Below are 19884 nucleotides of genomic sequence, written 5' to 3' on the forward strand. Positions count from 1 at the left end.
TGAAGAGCTTGTTGAGTTTAGTTTACAAGACAAATTATATGTGGATATTACACAACATTTAAATATATAAAATCTATACTTCAATGCCTGAAAATTAGAAAAGTCATATGTTGGCACACAGCCTTTTTTGTATATGTTATGTTAATAAAATTGCATATATACTGTATATACTGTATATATATACGTATATATATTAGGGCTGTCAAACGATTAAATTTTTTAATCGAGATTAATCTCAGAATTTCATATAGTTAATCGCGATTAATCACATTTAATCGCATTTTTTTAAAATCTGTGTAAATGTTATAGAAAACAAGGATTTTTAAGTGAAATGTTACAATTAAAATAGTGAACACATTTTATGCTAAATGTACTTATGTTAAAAACTGCTGGGACAAGAGAAAACTGTAAGGGAGTTTTATTCACTCAAGAGACCCTTGACTTCGTATAAATGTCAGATTGTAGGTTAAAATTTCTCCATCAGCAAACATTGTGAGTGTGTTTTGACCCTTTGGGGCTTCCATAGTGCATGGAATAGCATGCTTGGCTAACAGTATGACTCTAGCTGTTTGCTATTCGGTAACAAAGTAATAAAGTGTTCTGCTCCCGACAACTTGTAAATATACCGTGTATTTATTTCTTTATTAAGCAAGTGCATCATTACAATGCTCGGTTACATTATGTTAACAAACCGCAAATGAAACAAACGGTGGCAAGTCCGACGTTAAAACGTTGGTGCACGGTCAAGTCTCAACATGAACTACGGATGACTCGCAGGGCCAAATAGAATTTGCGTTAACGGCACTATTTTTTTTAAATCGCGTTAAATTGAGATTGCGTTAATGCGTTATTATCGCGTTAACTTCGACAGCCCTAATATATATATATATATATATATATTATATATATATATATATATATATATATATACAGTGTATCACAAAAGTGAGTACACCCCTCACATTTCTGCAAATATTTCATTATATCTTTTCATGGGACAACACTATAGACATGAAACTTGGATATAACTTAGAGTAGTCAGTGTACAGCTTGTATAGCAGTGTAGATTTACTGTCTTCTGAAAATAACTCAACACACAGCCATTAATGTCTAAATAGCTGGCAACATAAGTGAGTACACCCCACAGTGAACATGTCCAAATTGTGCCCAAATGTGTCGTTGTCCCTCCCTGGTGTCATGTGTCAAGGTCCCAGGTGTAAATGGGGAGCAGGGCTGTTAAATTTGGTGTTTTGGGTACAATTCTCTCATACTGGCCACTGGATATTCAACATGGCACCTCATGGCAAAGAACTCTCTGAGGATGTGAGAAATAGAATTGTTGCTCTCCACAAAGATGGCCTGGGCTATAAGAAGATTGCTAACACCCTGAAACTGAGCTACAGCATGGTGGCCAAGGTCATACAGCAGTTTTCCAGGACAGGTTCCACTCGGAACAGGCTTCGCCAGGGTCGACCAAAGAAGTTGAGTCCACGTGTTCGGCGTCATATCCAGAGGTTGGCTTTAAAAAATAGACACATGAGTGCTGCCAGCATTGCTGCAGAGGTTGAAGATGTGGGAGGTCAGCCTGTCAGTGCTCAGACCATACGCCGCACACTGCATCAACTCGGTCTGCATGGTCGTCATCCCAGAAGGAAGCTGACGCACAAGAAAGCCCGCAAACAGTTTGCTGAAGACAAGCAGTCCAAGAACATGGATTACTGGAATGCCCTGTGGTCTGACGAGACCAAGATAAACTTGTTTGGCTCAGATGGTGTCCAGCATGTGTGGCGGCGCCCTGGTGAGAAGTACCAAGACAACTGTATCTTGCCTACAGTCAAGCATGGTGGTGGTAGCATCATGGTCTTGGGCTGCATGAGTGTTGCTGGCACTGGGGAGCTGCAGTTCATTGAGGGAAACATGAATTCCAACATGTACTGTGACATTCTGAAACAGAGCATGATCCCCTCCCTTCGAAAACTGGGCCTCATGGCAGTTTTCCAACAGGATAACGACCCCAAACACAACCTCCAAGATGACAACTGCCTTGCTGAGGAAGCTGAAGGTAAAGGTGATGGACTAAACCCAATTGAGCACCTGTGGCGCATCCTCAAGTGGAAGGTGGAGGAGTTCAAGGTGTCTAACATCCACCAGCTCCGTGATGTCATCATGGAGGAGTGGAAGAGGATTCCAGTAGCAACCTGTGCAGCTCTGGTGAATTCCATGCCCAGGAGGGTTAAGGCAGTGCTGGATAATAATGGTGGTCACACAAAATATTGACACTTTGGGCACAATTTGGACATGTTCACTGTGGGGTGTACTCACTTATGTTGCCAGCTATTTAGACATTAATGGCTGTGTGTTGAGTTATTTTCAGAAGACAGTAAATCTACACTGCTATACAAGTTCTACACTGACTACTCTAACTTATATCCAAGTTTCATGTCTATAGTGTTGTCCCATGAAAAGATATAATAAAATAATTGCAGAAATGTGAGATGTGTACTCACTTTTGTGATACACTGTATATGTACAGTGTATCACAAAAGTGAGTACACCCCTCACATTTCTGCAAATATTTCATTATATCTTTTCATGGGACCACACTATAGAAATAAAACTTGGATATAACTTAGAGTAGTCAGTGTACAACTTGTATAGCAGTGTAGATTTACTGTCTTCTGAAAATAACTCAACACACAGCCATTAATGTCTAAATAGCTGGCAACATAAGTGAGTACACCCCACAGTGAACATGTCCAAATTGTGCCCAAAGTGTCAATATTTTGTGTGACCACCATTATTATCCAGCACTGCCTTAACCCTCCTGGGCATGGAATTCACCAGAGCTGCACAGGTTGCTACTGGAATCCTCTTCCACTCCTCCATGATGACATCACGGAGCTGGTGGATGTTAGACACCTTGAACTCCTCCACCTTCCACTTGAGGATGCGCCACAGGTGCTCAATTGGGTTTAGTCCATCACCTTTACCTTCAGCTTCCTCAGCAAGGCAGTTGTCATCTTGGAGGTTGTGTTTGGGGTCGTTATCCTGTTGGAAAACTGCCATGAGGCCCAGTTTTCGAAGGGAGGGGATCATGCTCTGTTTCAGAATGTCACAGTACATGTTGGAATTCATGTTTCCCTCAATGAACTGCAGCTCCCCAGTGCCAGCAACACTCATGCAGCCCAAGACCATGATGCTACCACCACCATGCTTGACTGTAGGCAAGATACAGTTGTCTTGGTACTTCTCACCAGGGCGCCGCCACACATGCTGGACACCATCTGAGCCAAACAAGTTTATCTTGGTCTCGTCAGACCACAGGGCATTCCAGTAATCCATGTTCTTGGACTGCTTGTCTTCAGCAAACTGTTTGCGGGCTTTCTTGTGCGTCAGCTTCCTTCTGGGATGACGACCATGCAGACCGAGTTGATGCAATGTGCGGCATATGGTCTGAGCACTGACAGGCTGACCTCCCACGTCTTCAACCTCTGCAGCAATGCTGGCAGCACTCATGTGTCTATTTTTTAAAGCCAACCTCTGGATATGACGCCGAACACGTGGACTCAACTTCTTTGGTCGACCCTGGCGAAGCCTGTTCCGAGTGGAACCTGTCCTGGAAAACCGCTGTATGACCTTGGCCACCATGCTGTAGCTCAGTTTCAGGGTGTTAGCAATCTTCTTATAGCCCAGGCCATCTTTGTGGAGAGCAACAATTCTATTTCTCACATCCTCAGAGAGTTCTTTGCCATGAGGTGCCATGTTGAATATCCAGTGGCCAGTATGAGAGAATTGTACCCAAAACACCAAATTTAACAGCCCTGCTCCCCATTTACACCTGGGACCTTGACACATGACACCAGGGAGGGACAACGACACATTTGGGCACAATTTGGACATGTTCACTGTGGGGTGTACTCACTTATGTTGCCAGCTATTTAGACATTAATGGCTGTGTGTTGAGTTATTATCAGAAGACAGTAAATCTACACTGCTATACAAGTTGTACACTGACTACTCTGAGTTATATCCAAGTTTCATGTCTATAGTGTGGTCCCATGAAAAGATATAATGAAATATTTGCAGAAATGTGAGGGGTGTACTCACTTTTGTGATACACTGTATATATATATACAGTGTATCACAAAAGTGAGTACACCCCTCACATTTCTGCAGATATTTAAGTATATCTTTTAATGGGACAACACTGACAAAATGACACTTTGACACAATGAAAAGTAGTCTGTGTGCAGCTTATATAACAGTGTAAATTTATTCTTCCCTCAAAATAACTCAATATACAGCCATTAATGTCTAAACCACCAGCAACAAAAGTGAGTACACCCCTAAGAGACTACACCCCTAAATGTCCAAATTGAGCACTGCTTGTCATTTTCCCTCCAAAATGTCATGTGATTTGTTAGTGTTACTAGGTCTCAGGTGTGCATAGGGAGCAGGTGTGTTCAATTTAGTAGTACAGCTCTCACACTCTCTCATACTGGTCACTGAAAGTTCCAACATGGCACCTCATGGCAAAGAACTATCTGAGGATCTTAAAAGACGAATTGTTGCGCTACATGAAGATGGCCAAGGCTACAAGAAGATTGCCAACACCCTGAAACTGAGCTGCAGCACAGTGGCCAAGATCATCCAGCGTTTTAAAAGAGCAGGGTCCACTCAGAACAGACCTTGCGTTGGTCGTCCAAAGAAGCTGAGTGCACGTGCTCAGCGTCACATCCAACTGCTGTCTTTGAAAGATAGGCGCAGGAGTGCTGTCAGCATTGCTGCAGAGATTGAAAAGGTGGGGGGTCAGCCTGTCAGTGCTCAGACCATACGCCGCACACTACATCAAATTGGTCTGCATGGCTGTCACCCCAGAAGGAAGCCTCTTCTGAAGTCTCTACACAAGAAAGCCCGCAAACAGTTTGCTGAAGACATGGCAACAAAGGACATGGATTACTGGAACCATGTCCTATGGTCTGATGAGACCAAGATTAATTTGTTTGGTTCAGATGGTCTCAAGCATGTGTGGCGGCAATCAGGTGAGAAGTACAAAGATAAGTGTGTCATGCCTACAGTCAAGCATGGTGGTGGGAATGCCATGGTCTGGGGCTGCATGAGTGCAGCAGGTGTTGGGGAGTTACATTTCATTGAGGGACACATGAACTCCAATATGTACTGTGAAATACTGAAGCAGAGCATGATCCCCTCCCTCCGGAAACTGGGTCGCAGGGCAGTGTTCCAGCATGATAATGACCCCAAACACACCTCTAAGACGACCACTGCTTTATTGAAGAGGCTGAGGGTAAAGGTGATGGACTGGCCAAGCATGTCTCCAGACCTAAACCCAATAGAACATCTTTGGGGCATCCTCAAGCGGAAGGTGGAGGAGCGCAAAGTCTCGAATATCCGCCAGCTCCGTGATGTCGTCATGGAGGAGTGGAAAAGCATTCCAGTGGCAACCTGTGAAGCTCTGGTAAACTCCATGCCCAGGAGAGTTAAGGCAGTTCTGGGAAATAATGGTGGCCACACAAAATATTGACACTTTAGGAACTTTCACTAAGGGGTGTACTCACTTTTGTTGCCGGTGGTTTAGACATTAATGGCTGTATATTGAGTTATTTTGAGGGAAGAATAAATGTACACTGTTATATAAGCTGCACACAGACTACTTTTCATTGTGTCAAAGTGTCATTTTGTCAGTGTTGTCCCATGAAAAGATATACTTAAATATCTGCAGAAATGTGAGGGGTGTACTCACTTTTGTGATACACTGTACATGGATACAACATATAATACCATATAAAACTCATACAGATATATTTAATATAAGTACATACATTTTATTATGGGTATTTCATATATATTATAAACTTATATCTACATAGGTCCATATGTGTCCATTTCTGTGTGGGATAATTAAGCATTTATGGATTCATCATTTCTAGTAATATTGCTCTAATGACATGTCTAGACAGACCTGCTACCAGTCCCAAGCAAGGCAGCTGACATTGAAGCCTATACACTGGTTTGATGACTGGTTCATTCTGAACTTGCATGCATGAACAGACTAAAAGCAAAATGAGTCAAATCTAGGCAGCATTTTATATAAAAATGAAAATACAAAGCAAAACAGATTAGCAGATTAAATGGGCCGTAAAAATAACTGAGAATTAACAAATACAGCTGAAGTAACTTGACAGCCGGTGTGGAATCAGAAAATCTAATAACCCTAAGGATGTACTGCTCACTCTTATGGATTTAATTAACAGTGGGATGAGACAAAAAAAGAACATAATAATAAAATAACAAAATGATAAAACCTTTAGCAAATTAATATGATAATATGAGTTATTGCAGTTGCATTATATGGGCAAAAATATAAAGACATCTTATCATGAGCTTGTTACACAGCCAATTTCCAAGCCATGGGCATTAATACATCATCCCCACACAAACACACATGTTTCAGCTATAACAGTCTCTACTCGGAGAAGGGTTTCCAAAAATGTAGGCAAGAACTGTTATCCATACTGTTTTTAGTAATTTAAAGGCATTTAATTTTATAATTATACACTTATACAATAACACCTGATCTCAGTAATTAAAAAAATATGCACACATTTTTAGTTTAAAGTAAATATAGTATACGCCACTATCAGACCAATCCAGCTGTGTATGCTTTCTGCTAATAAGTGTAAGTGCTTGGTGTAAATCCACCTATCAATGATTACAAGTCTTTACCTTAAGTCTCCTCTTAGGGCTCTTTAGGTCTTTACTGTCAAAGTCCAGCCAGTCATCGATAGTCCTGCTAACCGTGGGATCTGAGTAGTTCATTAGCTGAAGGCCAGTCACGTTAGAACCGCCCTTTGCAAACGCCGTCAGGTTCAAATCCAGAAAACCCTGGAAGCAAAAATCAATCAGTTAAAACCTGAGCATGAGATACCACAGCAATTTAATCTTAGCACGCCGGTTTTGGAACAGTAGCCTACACACACACTGCAATGCAACTAGACTATAATTTATATCAGACAATTCTGAAAAATTGTCTGTCTGCTTAAGTTGACAGTTTGGCTTTACTTATCAATCCCTTGCAAAGAAATCATTGTTCGATGTAGTTTTCAATTAGTGCATTCAAACTAGCTGTTTTTAAATGGACACAGAGAAATGTTCAGCTGTAGACAATTTTAATCAATAACAATGAATTAGGAGGCCATGCTGCAATTGTAAAAAATCATAATAGAACTTTCTACATCATCAACTTAATAATGTATTATGCTCTATGTTTGTTTTTGTCACTGTATGTTATCAAAAACACCCACATTACAAGTGTATATAATCTTCAAATATGAGGACTCCAACAAAAAGTTTCCGCACTTTTTTAAACTCTATTTATTAAGCATTCAAAAACAAACCACATCACTTTTCTACAGTCTTCTTCCAATGCATTTTTCCCAGCGTCATACCAACTTTTTAATGCCAGCAGCAAATAAATGTTTTTGGTTGAACTCGTAGCCACTGATGTACCGCTGCTTTCCTATTATCATCACATGAAAATCAGATGGTGCTAAATGTTTGTTTGTTTATTAGGATTTTGACGCCATGTTTTACACTTTGGTTACATTCATGACAGGAACGATAGTTACTCATTACACAAGGTTCATCAGTTCACACACAAGTCATGGACAATTTAGTGTCTCCAATTTACCTCACTTGCATGTCTTTGGACTGTGGGAGGAAACCGGCGCACCCCGAGTAAACCCACACAGACACGGGCAGAACATGCAAACTCCACAGAGAAAGGACCCGAACCGCCCCACCTGGGGATCGAACCCAGGACCTTCTTGCTGTGAGGCGACCCACTTAGCAACCGTGCCACCCTGATGGCGCTAAATCTGGACTATAGGCTCTCTCTCAGCATCTTAGACACGACCAATTACTACTCCTCCCACCCTCACTGTTTTCAACCAAAATATAAAAGTGCAAAAACTTTTTGAAGATCCCTCATATAATTTAATTAGTGTTACTATGATTAATGATTAATATGCAATATCCACACATCATTTTTGTTAAAGGGAATCTTAAAATCTCAGACTGAAATGCCTCTTTCTGAAAAAATACCTATATGAAATACGTAGAACCCAGGAGTATATGGAGATCCTTTGTTTACAAACATTCTGATTGGGTCTATTTATAAAATCTGGAAATAAATAACCATTAGATAATAAATGTCAATATGCAATAGATATTTAGTGTTTAACATAGAAGTTAAAAATAACTACGGAGATACAAAATTGCCCAAGGTGTGTGTGTGTGTGTGTGTGTGTTTGCCCCGTAGCAGACTGGCGACCTATCTGGGGTGTTTCCAGCCTTTCGTCCAGTGAATTGCACCCACAGTTGCCCTGAATAGGATAAAGCAGTAGTAAAAGAGAAATTGAAGTTGACTATGCCCATAACTTGCGTAAGCTAAGTCTTTCAACAATGTTTCTATGTGACACCCATTCTTTATAGAGGGGTGTCATCTCACGACTTGGAGGGGGCTCAATTATGGCACACTACAGCCTTTAAATACTGTATATATGCTCAGTAGCGATACAAAAGAATTGAGGGATTTAAAGTCCTTCACATAGTGAATTGAAAAAAGAGCAGCTTTACACAGAATGCAGTCTACTCAAGTGAAGTAGAAATAGACTAATCCTTCTTAGGACTTAATTATAAGGTGTGTTTTTTTTTTCCTTTACGAAAAGTCTCTCAGCTTCAGTGGCTCAACCAAACACAAATACATAAAGCTCTTAACTGTAAGCTTCTATAATGTGTTTTTTATGCACTGGTATCCATCTTCCTGAAAGGAATGGGCTGAAAGCAATAGGCTGGAGGCAGACTCAGTTTCACATACAATAAAGCAATAAAAAATAATAGTTAGTCAATACGGCTCTGCAGCAGTAAATGACGTAATCCCGTACAGGTATACAGTTTGACACCTCAGAGATTAGAAGCATTTAAAATGAATGTCATTTTCATCTGGATCATCAATGCTGATTAGGTATCAGGCTTTGTACGATGTGTATTTATGTGTGTGGGATTTATTATGTGACTGGCACAGATTCAGCTGAACCCCATGGGTCTCTCACACATAAAGTGTTGCACGCTCGCTGCCTTTATTATCATCATTATTTATAGGATGTTATCTTTTTTCCATTTCTGCTGAGCACAATTATTCACTTGACTAGAAAGCATTTCAGGCGTAACTGTAGTTTCAGGGGAGTCTTTGCTCTTCTCGCTGAGCCCAATTATTAGTTTCACAGTGCTCCTTGTGAAGTCACAGTTTGATGCTGTTGCTTGACTGTTAGGTAACTTCCCAGTTCTGACCATTAAACTGTAGGGTTAGGCGGGGCACATAGAAACTGTGTTCATTGTTAAACACAGAATACATGTCCTAAATGTAATCAATTAAAATTGGTTCAAATCCTGCCAACAACAACATACTGTTTGGGACAGCGGTAGCCTAGTGGGTAGAGCTTTGGGCTATCAGTCGGAAGATTGTCGGTTCAAATCAAGGCTCTGCTATGTAGTCAATGTTGGGCCCTTGAGCAATGCCCTTAACCCTGTCTGCTCCAGGAGCACTGTACAATGGCTGACCCTGCACTCTGACCGCTTCTGCTCTTCTTCTCCTTCTAAAATATACATTTACAGTTAATTATATTTTCAGCATTTAGCAGACGCCTTTATCCAAAGCGACTTACAATTGAGAGTATACATTGCAAGCAATTGAGGGTTGAGTGGCAAGCTGGCAGATGCGGGGCTCGAACCAGCAACCTTCTGATTGCTAGTCCTGTACCTTAACTGCTGAGCTACCACTGCCCTTTAAAGTCTGACTGAAAACCTAGCAAGCTGCCTTGCTGCCCACTGCCTACCTAGACGGCTGCTTAAGTAAAGAGGGTTCTAACTGGCATCAAACTTTAAAAGGCAGATTACGTAGATGCACTAATTAGACAGCAATTACGTCATTGACTGTCCCCGCCTAGCACCGCGGTGTTAGCTTACTAGGCTAACACAGTTAGCCTAAGGCAGATGTGTCAAACTCAAGGCCCACACGTCACTTTATGTGGCCCGCGAGAGCTTAAAAGACGTATGATTGTTGTGATGGTTCGAGTAGTTACAGAGACGTACTTATAGTTTAATGGGACACCTGCGCCTTTAAACAGCAACCGTTGAAATCGTAGTCATGGCAGCTAACTTTGACCTTTGTTAAGAAACCATGTAACTTTTACGTTTTAGCGGCAAAAGAACGTAGGGTAAAGTCAGTAGCGTAAAAAATAATAAATAGAAATTAATTCTCTTGCAATCCAATACAGGAGCATTGTCTGTTAGTAGTAGACATTTATATTCTCAGTTGTTTGTAAATGTTTTAGTGAGTATGTTACAGCGTTTTAGTTATGGCTTTACCGTAATTCCGTAATTTTATACGGTTGTTACGTTACTATAGCAATTAGTATTTTGACACAAAATGTTAACTCGTTAGCGCTATTTTATGTTAAATTTCATTTTGTACTAGATGTAACACTTAACTACAGCTATGTGCGTGTACTGTATTAGGTTTTTTATTGTTTTTACTGTTTGTATTTTGTAGTTTTACTCCATTCTGGTGCACACAGTGTACAGTTGGGAAGCAAATAAAATGACATAACTAATTTGGAGGGAGCTGTCTGTCTGTCTAGCTGAGAAAAGGGGAAAACTCTTGGCGAGGGCAGAACAATTGTCTTAAAATACACTGTAAAATCGTACATTAACTGCATCTCCCACAATGCATGCTGATTCTGTGACCTGCAAAGTGACCGCATCCCACCACTAGATGATGTTGAGAAATATTTACAAATAATCCCAAAATGTACAAGAAGAGAAAATTGAAGCAGAAGGTTGTAATTTAATGAAAGATGGGAAAGTGAAAACAAGTCACATCTCTTGTGTTACGAGGCCGTGTCTGTGGTAAAGGAGTACAATATAAATGTAGATATACATTATAAATGTACTGTATAAATTTGGCATTTTGACACCAAACACGGAATTTAGCCTCCAAGAAAAACAACAAATTGTCCAAGACTTAAAAGGCAGACTGTAATTACAGCAGGATACGTTACAATCGGCCCTTTGAGGGTCACCATAATGCAGATGTGGCCCTCGGTGAAAATGAGTTTGACACCCCTGGCCTAAGATCATTCAAATCAATGGGCTAAGGTGACACAACCCACTAGCATGCCTGCTAACCTCTCCCTCCGAGTACCAAAAACTGTTACATGGTAAATGACAAACCCAAAATTGCAAATAAATTTGTAGACATTTATAAAAATAAAAAATGGAGCTAGCTGATTAGTTTTCGTCCACCATATTAGAAATGGTGGAGGAGAGAAAAGTTGTGCCGCACTGAATGCTGGGATTGCCTTCGCAGGTGAAGAAACACACCAGCTCCCTCATTATTCAGTCAGAATAAAGGTCAGAATGCCCAGGTGGCACAGCGGGATATTCTGCTAGCACACCAGCACCGAATCTGTGAACTCCTCGGTTCGAAACTCGGCGTTGCCATCGGTCGGCTGGGTGCAATCTGGCGGGCATAATTGGCAGTGCCTGCAGCAGATACTAATTGGCCACCGTATCTGCAGGGTGGGGGCCGGACTATGTGTGGGTGGGTGGATCTTCATACGCTGTGTAAGGACCCTGATTTGCGGAAGAGATGCCTGTGCAGAATGCAGGGGCGAGAAGAGGAGGGCTGTGCACGTTTCGGAAGAGGCGTGTACAGCGACGTGATCTTCTTGGATGCAATCTGGTATCTCTCAGCAGCAGAAGACAAAAATTTAGTGCACTAACATGGGGAGAAAATGCATAAAAAAAGAGAATAAAGGTCAGAATAAGGCGTCTAAGTAGGCAGCATTATAACAATGACAATTTACACAAGCTTCTTCTCGGGGGTGTATGTAGGATGATGTAAAATGTGATCAATCTTGAGAGCTTGCTAGGTTTTTAAATAGACCCTTTGTGTAGTTCTATGAGATTATTTAACTTTGAGTCATTATGTGATAGCTTTGGGCCAGTGATAGCTCAGTGGTTAAGGTACTGGACTGGTTAACAGAAGGTTGCCGGTTCAAGCCCCGCCACCACCAAGTTTCCACTGTTGGGTCCCTGAGCAAGGCCCTTAACCCTCAATTGCTTATCGTGTTCAGCTCATTGTGTAAGTCGCCTTGGATAAAAGCGTCTGCTGTAAATGTTATTTCTTATTAGCAATATTGATTGACTGCACTTGGTAATCACTATGTTCTAATGCCCCATGCATTAGAGTGGAAACGTCTGCAAAGCTTTTAGAAAGCAGATCACAGATCTCTAAAGTCAAACAATTCAGTCATTTCTAAGCAATCTTAATGTCAATATTATCTGTACAAACAATTGTATGGAAGAACAAAGCACATAAAACAGTGTTCTCTTTTTCAAAGTCAGGAAGAACTCAAACTCTCATCTAATGCTGAAAGGAAATATGTCAAGATGATCAAATGTAATATAAAAGCCACCAAAAACAGGTCTGGAACACAGGTGACACTATCTACAGTCGAGTGAGCTTCACATTGCTATTGGCTGCACAACAAAGAAGCCCCTAAGCACCTTAGTCAAGAATCCAGATATTTTTTTTGCATTATGCTTCCACTCTACTGGTGCTGACCCCCGCCCCTGATTGAGGAGAGCGAACTGACACACGTCCCCTCCGATACGTGAGCAGTAGCCGACTGCATTTTTTTCACCTGCATCAGCCGAGTTCATATGCAAATCAGCCCTATGCATGGAGAGCCACACCATGATCAGCATTATTCCTCTACTCTGTGCAGACGGCATCAACCAGCCAGCAGAGGTTGTAATTGCATCAGTTATGAGGTCCCTCTCCGGCTCCATAACCCTGTATAAACAACAGCCGAACGTTGTTCGTATAGCCGCCCAGCCCAGTCGAATGGAAGAGCTGAGATTCTATACGATGTATTAGAAATCCCAGCTCTGGTGTGCTAGCGTGTTTTACCGCTGCACCACCTGAGTGGCCTTCATTAGGATTTTAACATCATGTTTTACACACTTCGATTACGTTTATGACAAATGATAGTTATTCATTACACAAGATTGATCAGTTCACAAGTTTATTCACAAACACAGTCATGGACAATTTTGTATCTCCAATTCACCTCACTTGCATGTCTTTGGACTGTGGGAGGGAACCCACACAGACACGGGGAGAACATGCAAACTCCACACAGAAAGGACCCAGACTGCCCCACCTGGCGATCGAACCCAGGACGTTCTTTCTGTGAGGTGACAGTGCTACCCACTGAGCCACCGTGCCACCCCGATGCTGGAAATCTTGTAATCTGACTACTGCGCTGCATGACTTCTTTTAATATGACAGTAATGTAAAATCTAGGTACAAACACTAGACAGCTTGACTGAAAATTTTAAAATCAGTAACGTCACTAATCACCGCAAGCTGTCAGTTCTGGGCTTTATTACTTTGGAAGCGCCAAACAATATGAACACAGAGGTGGTTGGTGTGGTGTGAGTCATAAGGTTTTTCTTAGACAAGCAGTGAGTTGGACAGCCAGTTCCAGAATTGTTGCACCCTAATAATGATGGGTAAAAAGGGTTTTTTTTGTGGTAAAATAAGCCAAAATCATGAGGAAAATCTGACTTGAGAGTAATTTATGAAAATTAATCAAACACATTGGACCCTTGACAAAGTTAAAGCAGTAGTAATACAGATACAGATACACTTTTTACCTCTAAGTCAGGAAACTGGGATAACAATGGTAAACGTTTGATCATGTAGCTGCAAAACTCACAGTGTTTGAATTATTGTTCTTCTGACAGATCTAATCGGGACAGGCAGCAAGGTCTTTAAATATCCTGGTGTTAAATGGGGTTCATGATTAAGGTTCCCAGTCTCTTTTTTGGAAGAGGGGGCACTGTACTTATTTAAGTCAAATTTAGATTTTTCTTATATTCTAGTATGTTTTAGTGTATGACATTTTACTAATTATTACAGAGGGTGCCAATTAAGTGGTTTACTTAAGTGGTAAAACATGCTAGCACACCAGAGCTGACATCTCGAAATCAACGGTTCTAATCTCAGCTCTGCTACCCGGCAGGCTGGGCACCTGCACGAACAATGATTGGCTTGTTGTTCAAAGAAAGGGTGCCAGACAGGATTCCTCATAACATGCGACTATGACCTTTGCTGGTTGATTGATGGTGCCTGGTACTGCACACGTGTCGAAGGGGCCATGTGTTTGTCACGACTCTCCTCAGTCAGAGTGGAGGTCAACATCAGTAAAGAGAAAGCGTAATGCAATCGAGTAATTGGATACGACTAGATTGGGAGGTAAACTGGGGGAAAAGTAGTCCCTAAGCAGTGTGCTTTCAGCCCCCCTCGGTTCAGGGATGGTCATTTTCTCTTCACCTAGATGGCCTATTTGACTCCCTGTTCAAACCAGCATGCTTCCTTGTCAAGGACCAGCACATCTTCATCATTAAACAAGTGGCCGCTGGCTTGCAGGTGAGTGTAGACCACAGAGTCCTTGTCAGAAGTGGTAGATCTTCTATGTTGTGCCATTTACTTCACCAGTGGTTGTTTAGTTTCCCTGATGTACAGTTCCTGGCAATCCTCCCGGCACCTTCACTTGTAATGCTCACTTGCTTAAACAATGCTTCAAATCTTATTTTTGAATTATCCTATGTCATTCTTAAATTGGTGGATTTATTAGCCATTGGCTAAACAAAAGAAAAAAAACGCTAACTAGCCATAACCCAAACTCGAACACACCTGATACATACACACAAGCAGCAACAGAAATCATGGTGGCATTGTGCAATATTTTAATAGTATTTATCTCTTCAGTTCGTGTTTTCCAACACTCTGATCAGCCATAACATTAAAACCACCACCTTGTTTTTACACTGCCTGTCCATTTTATGCAGCTCCACTTACCATATAGAAGCACTTTGTAGTTCTACAATTACTGACTGTAGTCCATCTGTTTCCCTAAATACTGTTTTACCCTTTTTGTTTGGTGGACTATTCTCAGTCCAGCAGTGACAGTGAGGTGTTTAAAAACTCCATCAGTGCTGCTGTGTTTTATCCACTCATACCAGCACAACACACACTAACACACCACCACCATGTCAGTGTCACTGCAGTGCTGAGAATGACCCACCACCCAAATAATACCTGCTCTGTAGTGGTCCTGGAAGAGTCCTGACCATTGAAGAACAGCATGAAAGGGGGCTAACAAAGCTTGCAGAGAAACAGATGGACTACAGTCAGTAATTGTAGAACTACAAAGTGCTTATATGTGGTAAGTGGAGCTGATAAAGAAACAAGAGTGTAGAAACAAGGAGGTGGTTTTTAATGGTATGGTTGATCGGTGTACAATAAAGCCATTTGTGAATGTGTTTGCTCACTATACAGTCCGAATTTTCTCTATTTTTTTAATGGTCATTGTCTGCTATACACGATAACTAGCACCATTCAGACTAGCATAAAGAATACATAAAGATTTCATAAAGCTGTTCAGCAGATTACATACTTAAAGCTTTAAAACAAGGCTCAATCAGCACACACATTCACACACACCAATTCTCCCACAGCTGCAAAAGAAAAGACATCTGATGCTGATGCCTTCCAGGAGAAGCAGAGATGATAATTCTTTAACTCAGCAGGCAATCAGCAATCTGTCTGCATTGAGTTCTGCGTTTCAAAGCATAGGCGTGCTCGCCCGACAGGAATTACAGAGAACAGGTATGAAAGAGATGGTGATACGCCGCTATCGATTTGTCCCAGCATTCTCCGTCTATAATAGCAGATGTTCTGGAGATAAGTCCTCCCCTACAGGAGAGAGAGATGTGGAAAGAAAACATGTCACACTTACCAAGGTGGCCAGTATAAAATGATATGTCTTCAAGTTCTTTCTTTGTGCTGCAATCTGAAAAGCAAGAACAAATTATCTTAAAAATAAATCATTTAAAAGAAACTACATAACGCTACATAACTACGCTTGTGTGATCCAACCATGTTTAATAGTCACATTTGTACCAGATACATTTGGCTGTGTCTGAGGGCCATGGCATCTACACAAGTGGTGGAAGAATACTTAAGTCTAGTCTAGTTAGGGTTAAATGTAGGAATCTACTTCTGGCTGGTGAAAGGAAGACCCTAATGGCATTGGAAGGGAGGGTGCGCTAGTCTTCTATTGCTTTGGCCAGCATGTATGTTGTGTACACTGACCAGGCATAACATTATGACCACTGACAGGTAAAGTGAATAACACTGATTATCTCTTCATCACATCACCTGTTAGTGGGTGGGATATATTAGGCAGTAAACATTTTATCCTCAAAGTTGATGTGTTAGAAGCAGGAAAAATGGACAAGCGTAAGGATTTGAGCGAGTTTGACGAGGGCCAAATTGCAATGTCTAGATGACTGGGTCAGAGCATCTCCAAAACTGCAGCTTGTGGGGTGGTCAGTATCTATCAAAAGTAGTCCAAGGAATGAACAGTGGTAAACCGGCGACAGAGTCATGGGCGGCCAAGGCTCCTTGATGCACATGGGGAGCGAAGGCTGGCCCAAGTGATCCGATCCAACAGACGAGCTACTGTAGCTGAAGTTGTAACTGAAGTTAAAGCTGGTTCCGATAGAAAGGTGTCAGAATACACAGTGCAGCGCAGTTTGTCGCATATGGGGCTGCATAGCCACAGACCAGCCAGGGTCTATGTCTATGAAGCCACACTGTTGAAACTTGTGCAGAATGAGGACTGACATTTTCCAGCGGAAATATACAGTAATATGCAGTATATGTCTCTCATTAAAGGTACCTCCACATATATGCAGATCACCCATGCCGTGGGCACTGAAGCACCCCCATGCCATTATAGATGCTGTTTTTTGCACTCTTCATTTGTAACACTCCGGATTGTTTTTTATATCTTTGGCACGTTGAATCCAGTGTCCATTTTGTCCAAAAACAAGCTGAAATGTGGACTTGTCTGACCACAAAACACATTTCCATTTGCTTTTGGTCCATCTGAGATGGCTACGGGCTCAGAGAACTTGCCTGCATTTCTATGCAAAATTAATATATTGCTTACTCTTTGCATAATACAGTTTTACATTGCATATCATAATGCAGCGGCGGACTGTGTTAAGTTACAATGATTTTCCAAAGTACTTCTGAGCTCATGTGGCTATGTTCATCACAATAGCATGACAGTTTCATATAAAATTTCTCCTAAGTATTCAGTTTCCACCCTTGGCCTTCATGCATCAAGATTTTCCCTGACTCCCTGAATCTTTTCATGATATTATGAATTGTAGATTGTGAAAGACCTTAATTCTATGCAATCCTGTGATGACAAATATTCTCACAAAGTTTGGCACAATATGGTGAACCACGACCCAATTCCGCTTGCAAAGACTAAGCCTTTTATACCCAGTCTTGACCTAACCTGTTACCAGTTAAGCTGCTAATTGTGGAACCTTCCAGAACAGTATTACTTGTCTTATAACTAGTTACAGTTTTTAGTTTATATTGCATTTTAGAGAGTGTCCCAGGTTTTTTGGAAATGGGGTTCTATGCGGAAAGGTATCTACATCAGATTACAAAATATTCTTTTCTTAGTTTTCTTCTTAAATACCCCTTTAACTTTTTTAATATTATGGTTTCTTTTTTTTTTACCCCAGCACAAGTTCAACTATTACTAGGGTAAAATATGTTCATTTAAGTTTGAAGTTTTAGGTGCTAAATAATATGAAATTATCTAATTTATTTTAGGTCCTGTTTATGTTTATTTAACATTAAGGAAAATTAGAAAATTAAGGAAGGTTTGTCAGCTCAAATTGTAGACAAACCCACATTTACATGCAAACACACACATTCTTTGGCTCAAATCCTTCAGCAGGCCCCCCAGACAGAACCTAATTAGTCCCATAGTTTAGAAGTTAATCGCACATCTTCCATTCCTTCCTAGCTATGTGATAAATGGTGTAATTTGGCATCTGTCACCATGGGAACCTCAATTATAGGCCTTAATGACTACATGGGCACCAGGACGCCACACACCTGTGAGTGAGCCTTTGAAAATTGTAACCAAATGAAGGCATCTCTGGTTTTCACATGTAAATAGATCTGCCAAAACTGCTGAAGCTCATGGGGACGAACCATGATGGTTGATGTCTTCATGGTTTAATGATTTTAAAATCATTCAAGTTTTTTTGATTGACCATCTGCCTAGAATTTTATTGTGTTATACATAATAAGTAGAGAATGATCATTTGAATTGACTGAATAATCCTAAAATGCAATAAGCCATTAGATTTTGATCACATATTTGACAAAGAACACCTCAACACTCAAAAGAAAAACAGATGTTCCTATTTGCTACACTCTATGAGCAACATTTTTTAAAACAACATGCTTTAAATTAGCAAAATTTTACCAATATTATTTCTATGTAATACAGAGAATGTCTATATAAACTTCAAATTTGGACTACTACAACATGCTGGCTGGCTTCAGCAAGTAAATATCTAGTTTAGCTAGTTTGTGTCCTTAACCAGGTCGAAAACCAGACCATAAAATGTTACTAATATACTTTTCAAATTTGGTGCCAACCATTTTTTTTATTATTGTTTCTTATGCATTTTCTCCCTTTTAGCACGTCCAGTTGCCCGATTGCGTCAAGCTTCCTCTCCACCAATGCCGATCCCCACTCTGATTGAGGAGAACTAAGCTAACCCACGCCCCCTCCGACACGTGGGCAGCAGTCGTATGCATTTTGTCACCTACACTTTGACACTTTGAGCACTTTGAGACACACCCTGATCAACACACTCTTTTCTCGTCTCTGTGCAGGCGGCACCAATCAGCCAGCAGAGGTCGCAACTGCATTAGTCATGAGAGAGACACTATCCGGCTATATCCCACCCCTATCTGAACAACAGGCCAATAGTTGTTTACGTGGCTGCTCAGCCAAGCCGGGAGGCAGAGCTGAGATTCGATACGATGTATTCGGGATCCCAGCTCTGGTGTTCAGCGTGTGTTTTACTGCTGCGCCACCTGAGCGGCGCCAACCATTTTTAAAAGGATTACTTGATTTAGTTCCAGTATATCTTACTGATCTCCTGACACAGTATTCCCAATCATTAGCTATATTCATTAAGGTCTTAATTCATGTATGTGAATCTGGACCTATAGATTCTTTTTTAAATCCAGATTAAAAATTTGTTTTTTTAATCTAAACTGGCTATTCAAGGTTCTTGGAAAAACATCTGTATTTTCCTCCCTGCTGCTGCCTATTTAGTTTAGTTAGTTTTGTTTGAGTAACTACATTTTAGCCTGACAGTACAGCTAAACATGAGACTTTTAGCCCTGGTTCTTTAGAAGTAATTAATTCACTTCTGAACATGACCAATGTCAAAGCAAATTAACTGTCAGTTTGGCAACCATTACGCCAAATTAATTTATGCACAGTGATTTCACCAGTGGAAATGACCCTTCAACACAGTTCACACTTAAAATTGGCCATCACGTTGGCGAACTGAGTTTATCAGCTGTTCAGGATGAACAGTATGAAGTAGCAAAACATGTACACAGAATAAAGTAAAGAGGAGAGATTTCTGCACTTCGTGTGATTAATGAGCTTTAATGAGGCCATATGCTCAGGGAGCTGAAAACTTAACACCAGGACTAAGACTGATATTTACTTATGACATGCAGGTGGTAGTAGTTCATCGTGCCTGGTACAAGCTCCTGAATGTCCAGTTTGTTCACTGTCATGAAGATGTATTCTAAGTTAAGTTAAAAGT

The 19884-nt window shown here is 40.9% G+C and overlaps 1 protein-coding gene across 2 annotated transcripts in view; it reads right to left on the reverse strand.

Moving 5' to 3' along the window:
- gria1b (glutamate receptor, ionotropic, AMPA 1b) overlaps positions 1-19884 on the reverse strand; it is a 118448-nt gene that overhangs the window by 49027 nt on the left and 49537 nt on the right. For both annotated transcript variants that reach the window (XM_063012057.1, XM_063012058.1), the window contains exons 5-6: positions 15951-16004; positions 6745-6903 (exon numbers count right to left, since the gene is read on the reverse strand). In XM_063012057.1, the coding sequence (XP_062868127.1) occupies positions 6745-6903; positions 15951-16004 (213 nt within the window). The remainder of the gene's footprint in view (positions 1-6744; positions 6904-15950; positions 16005-19884) is intronic.

This window comes from Trichomycterus rosablanca, chromosome 16 (assembly GCF_030014385.1).
Source record: "Trichomycterus rosablanca isolate fTriRos1 chromosome 16, fTriRos1.hap1, whole genome shotgun sequence".
NCBI classification, from domain to species: Eukaryota; Metazoa; Chordata; class Actinopteri; order Siluriformes; family Trichomycteridae; genus Trichomycterus; species Trichomycterus rosablanca.